Source organism: Gossypium hirsutum, chloroplast (assembly GCF_007990345.1).
Source record: "Gossypium hirsutum chloroplast, complete genome".
NCBI classification, from domain to species: domain Eukaryota; kingdom Viridiplantae; phylum Streptophyta; class Magnoliopsida; order Malvales; family Malvaceae; genus Gossypium; species Gossypium hirsutum.
The window spans coordinates 27501-32500 of record NC_007944.1 but is presented as its reverse complement, the minus strand read 5'-3'; the positions used below and the strand labels follow the sequence as shown (position 1 = coordinate 32500).

Sequence of the window (5000 nt, the reverse complement as noted above, 5' to 3'; positions counted from 1 at the left end):
TAATCTAGTTTCTTTTTATAATATCTATTTATTTCTATTTTTATAATATCTATTTATTTCTAATAAATATTTATATAATAGATTGAATTTATCTAATTTATTTCTATATCGAATAGAGTGGCGATGAATGATTTACTGAGTATAAATCGTGAATCTAAAATGGAAAATCATAAAAGATGGAAAAAGCTTTCGGCTCTAGTCATTCCATTATATTGACAATTTCAAAAAACTGCTCATACTATGAGCATAGTATGGTCGCGGTCAGGCAAGTATGCCCCCATCGTCTAGCGGTTCAGGACACCTCTCTTTCAAGGAGGCAGCGGGGATTCGACTTCCCCTGGGGGTAGGGTACTACGAAAGGAAGTTGATCATGGATTATCAATAAACCTAGAATTGATTCTTCCTGGGTCGATGCCCGAGCGGTTAATGGGGACGGACTGTAAATTCGTTGGCAATATGTCTACGCTGGTTCAAATCCAGCTCGGCCCAATAATTCGCTGATCCGCCATAACCTAAAATGCCCATTTTTTGTATTTTGTTTTCCCGAAAAGCCAAACAAAAAAATTAGGGAAGAATAAAAAAAGTCCAATTTTGTGATATATCCATCCCTACCGCTATTTGTTTTTTATTTTGTTCTATTTATTTAGTTGTTCCCATAAATTATGACCTTGATAACGCTCTAGATTCATATCAGGATCATTAAATAGAAAGTTTAATGAAAAGAAAAAGAGTAAAGTAAACAAAAAAGAAGACTCTTTTTTGTTTTCATTTTCAAATTGATTATTGATCGATTTATTTGGCAATAACGAAAGGATTCCTAGTAACTAGTAATCCGCGTCGCTCTCACTCAAAGTGCATACCCGTATGGATATCAATATATTACTCGCGCCTTTGTTTGTTACAACCCGGCTTCGAATCTAAAATCTAAATAGAAAATGAATGAAATCATAAGACTATCTCTGTTGTACACTTTTCTTTATTTCCCTGGGATTGTAGTTCAATTGGTCAGAGCACCGCCCTGTCAAGGCGGAAGCTGCGGGTTCGAGCCCCGTCAGTCCCGACGGATAAAATTTTTAAAATACATCAATAGATCCCTCCGTTTTCTGTCAAAGGGGATACAAATGACAGAATTTCATTCCCAACGATATCTTTATCTTTTTTTTTATTTATTTTTTCCTTTCTCTTTTTTGTTGGGGTTTATTTGGAAACTATTTGTAAACGGTGAAAGTGGAAAAGCAGTCAGATGATACATCATCAGATGATTGTACAAGGAAGGCGGTAGATTATCGAAAAGAAAGGGTGGAAAAGAATATATATAAATAAAGGAATTCTTTTGATTGGACCAGGCATCACTTTTTGTATTCGGTGTGGATAAAAGATCTTCCTATGTTATACTATTCAATTCTCGACGGTGAATCGATTTGATAGCCTAGATATTGTTATTCATGATATTGATCCGATTCGATGTCATTGAAATGTAAGTCATTGCATTGAATTTACAAGCGACAAATTTATCATCTCTATGGGATTAAATCCCGAGTTATTGCGAAGTAAAAAAAACAATGAAATTATGGAAGTAAATATTCTCGCATTTATTGCTACAGCGCTGTTCATTCTAGTTCCTACCGCTTTTTTACTTATAATATACGTAAAAACTGTCAGTCAAAGTGATTAATTTGAATGAAACTTGACTTTTTATCAAGGAGTTAAGAAAAAAAGGATTCAAATCTCACGTCTTAAATAAAATGAATGGACTAGAATCAGCAGTATCCTATAAAACTCGATAGTATGGTAGAAAAAAAATATGAATCTTTCTACCATCCTATAAAACTCGATAGTATGGTAGAAAAAAAATATGAATCTTTCTACCATACTATCTATATCTATTATTGTAATGTAGAAAGATACAAGCTTAATATAGATGAATCCACAATATGTATCTTCATACATGTCGATATCAATTAAATATATGTACTGTACATAGTATCTCAATTTTATTTCTTCGCTTGATCTATTTTATTTGTGTTGATTTCAATTAATCTGAAATAATTGAAAGGCAAGTCTTACGATTTTATAATTCTTTCATTTCATGGATTTGATTTTTTTGGTGGATACCGAGATTCCTATTAAAATAATCAGAAATGAAGGAAAAATGGAATGGAATAGGCATATATTAATTAAATTAATAAAAAAAAAGAAAACCAAGTAATCTTTTTTTTGAACATTCCAAAGAAGTAATTCGTTGAGCAACTGACAGATGATCCAAAGAGTTCTATGGTAACTTTTCTTCGTATTTCGTTTCGAAAAAAGGGTATACCCTGCCGATTTTGAATTTAACTTCTTTGATCCATGATATGAAATGAGTCAATAAAGCATTTCATAAATGAAATTCAAATAAAACAGGGGGTAAGTGTCTAATATGTGACTACACTAAGGCAAGATCTTATTAAAATTAAATAAAAAAAAGACTTTTTTTTCTCTTTGAACAGTAAAGAGGGAGGGAAATAAAAACAAGCAAATACAGAAAACAAAGGGGGGTTCCTTGTCCCTCATTGTCCGTTCATAACTCTGGTAAGAGCTGGTTCATCAAAATAGAAAATTTAGGAAGAATTCTTTTTTTTTATTGCCTATCATCCGGATCCCTTTTACTTTCGAAATACGAACATGGGGATTATTGAAATGTTTATTTGATTTTGATTGAAAAGGTGTTATTCATAGAATACATTACTCCACTAGAATCCAAGAATTTCGAAATGAAGACTAATAAAATAGTTAAAATAAAAAAAGGCTTTGCAAAACGATCTAGAAAACAATTGATACGGTTTGATTCCTCAACCCCAATTAGGAGTACCCCTAGAGCCCACTTCTTCCCCATACTACGAGTGAAAGGGAAAATGTAAAGACTACCATTAAAGCAGCCCAAGCAAGACTTACTATATCCATGTGTATTATGTCCCCTATCTCTATGAATATGAAACAAATATGAAGGAATTCAATTTTTCCATTATTGTTCACTAATAATAGTGGAATTACTGGCGCAGAGTCAAAAAGAAAAGGGAATTGTGACACGCCACCGTTGATGAATCACTTCGATAAATCCGCTTATAACAAGCTCTTATATGATTTCGAGTCAAATCGAGAACCATTAAGCACAAGCAAAATGCGCAGTAACACTTTTGGAAGTATCAAAAGAATGTTACTCACATGTATCAATAATAAGACTTATTCTTTCTTTTGGTGTCCCTCATTAAGTAAAAGCCAATTATCTATCCAATCTAATATTAATTGGATGCCTGAACACTCAGAGACTTTCATCCGTCTGTATACAAAGTATCTTCCAACCCTTCTACAACCATTCATTAGTTAATTAGACACTCCCGTTATCCAATCTAATTCAAGACTCCTCTAGTAGCCACTCCATTAGTAAGGGGGGCTCCCATATCAAGATTTACTGATTCCCTTCCACTACTTTAGTTTTTCCTTGAATCCTAGACGTTAGGAGACGTTAGGATTTCGAGTTTTTTGTTGATCAGGCGACACCCGGATTTGAACTGGGGAATAAGGGATTTGCAGTCCCCCGCCTTACCGCTCGGCCATGTCGCCAAAAGGTTACAAACAAAAAAAGGAGAGTATCTCCCTTTTCTTTTTCATTTTTAGATCGGATCCATACCTTCAATTGGTTATAGTATCTCAAGACACACAATATCTAAAAACTTTCCCTTTCTTTTCTATTGAAAAAGAAAATGTGGATTCTCAGTTACAAAAGTAAAAATTCAGGACAAATAAATTGGAACCATTAACTATTGACTGCAAATTTATGGACGATTCTTCTTCACTTGTCTTTTTCTAATGGTATAAGAAAATAAAACTGGATACATAACTAAATTGATTTTTTTTTCAATAAAAAAAACTTTCTTAATTTCAAGTATATTATAATAATATAACAGCAATTATGAGTCTATGTAAACCCCAGAGCATAAGTTGTTACACAGTTATAGTTATCTAATGAGGTATTTTATCTATCTAGATATGATGTCCATAGGGAATCAGCAAGAAATTATCGTGTTTCAATTTTTCATTGAATAGATTAAAATAAAAGAAAAAATCGAATTTTTGATAGAGCACGCCATGTCTTGTCTCCATTAGAGCGTTATAATGGAATAAAAGAAAGACATATATAAATAGAAATGCTATATCTGCACATGTTTAATAAATAGAAGCCCCCTTTTCGTACGCACTTCAATCATATTCTAAATATTCTACTAAAAAATAAAAAACTAAAAAGTGGGTAAAAACATCTATCTTCTCTGCGAATCGTTTTTTGAACAATGGAGTCCATGAAAAAATTAAGCGCTAGAAAAATCAACTCTCTCCCTATATATATATTTTATGATTATTTTGTCTTTATCTCAACGAACAGATCAAATCAGGAATTCCTTTCATTTTTCTGGTATTCAATCGGATTGGAATATGTAATATCATAATAATGGTAGAAATTGAATTATTTTTTTTTATATTCTATACAAAAACAAAACTCCATGCGGCGAAATGGCATTTATCAATTCTTTTCTGTATCTGTTTGTTATAAATATAAATTCAAATTTGAGTATAATTTTTCTTCTTCCGTTCATACGCATTTCATATTTCATACATTCCACATATATTATATGGTATATGGAGTTAGATAAAATTTCATGTGATTCAGTAAACAGAATAGAAATTCAATTCCATCATTATTAGATCGATTCGTAGGATTCGATGAAGAATGAAAAAAGAATGGGATTTTTTTGAGAAATGGGAAATTCAAAATGCTCGGGGATGAAAATGGGGAAATGTCTACAATACCTGGGTTGAATCAGATACAATTTGAAGGATTTTGTGGGTTCATGGATCGGGGCTTAACAGAAGAACTTTATAAGTTTCCAAAAATTGAAGATACAGAGCAAGAAATTGAATTTCAATTATTTGTGGAAACATATCAATTGGTGGAACCGTTGATA

General features: G+C 32.2%; 3 protein-coding genes and 4 non-coding genes across 7 annotated transcripts in view; 5 read left to right on the top strand and 2 right to left on the bottom strand. All coding sequences in view use genetic code 11, as the record gives it.

Annotated features, from left to right (window-relative positions):
* Positions 1-273: 273 nt before the first annotated feature.
* Positions 274-346, top strand: trnE-UUC. The gene has a single exon. It is a non-coding gene; the product is annotated as a tRNA-Glu (tRNA).
* Positions 347-405: 59 nt separating this feature from the next.
* On the top strand, positions 406-489 carry trnY-GUA. Its single transcript has one exon. It is a non-coding gene; the product is annotated as a tRNA-Tyr (tRNA).
* A 497-nt stretch (positions 490-986) lies between these two features.
* Positions 987-1060, top strand: trnD-GUC. Its single transcript has one exon. It is a non-coding gene; the product is annotated as a tRNA-Asp (tRNA).
* Positions 1061-1570: 510 nt separating this feature from the next.
* On the top strand, positions 1571-1675 carry psbM (photosystem II protein M). The gene has a single exon. It carries the CDS (start codon positions 1571-1573, stop codon positions 1673-1675), a length of 105 nt encoding a protein of 34 aa, YP_538929.1.
* Positions 1676-2853: 1178 nt separating this feature from the next.
* Positions 2854-2943, bottom strand: petN (cytochrome b6/f complex subunit VIII). Its single transcript has one exon. It carries the CDS (start codon positions 2941-2943, stop codon positions 2854-2856), a length of 90 nt encoding a protein of 29 aa, YP_538928.1.
* Positions 2944-3522: 579 nt separating this feature from the next.
* On the bottom strand, positions 3523-3603 carry trnC-GCA. Its single transcript has one exon. It is a non-coding gene; the product is annotated as a tRNA-Cys (tRNA).
* Positions 3604-4808: 1205 nt separating this feature from the next.
* Positions 4809-5000, top strand: part of rpoB (RNA polymerase beta subunit) — a 3213-nt gene continuing 3021 nt past the window's right edge. Inside the window, exon 1 of the mRNA in view lies at positions 4809-5000. This exon is cut by the window's right edge and continues 3021 nt beyond it. Within this exon, the coding sequence (YP_538927.1) occupies positions 4809-5000 (192 nt within the window).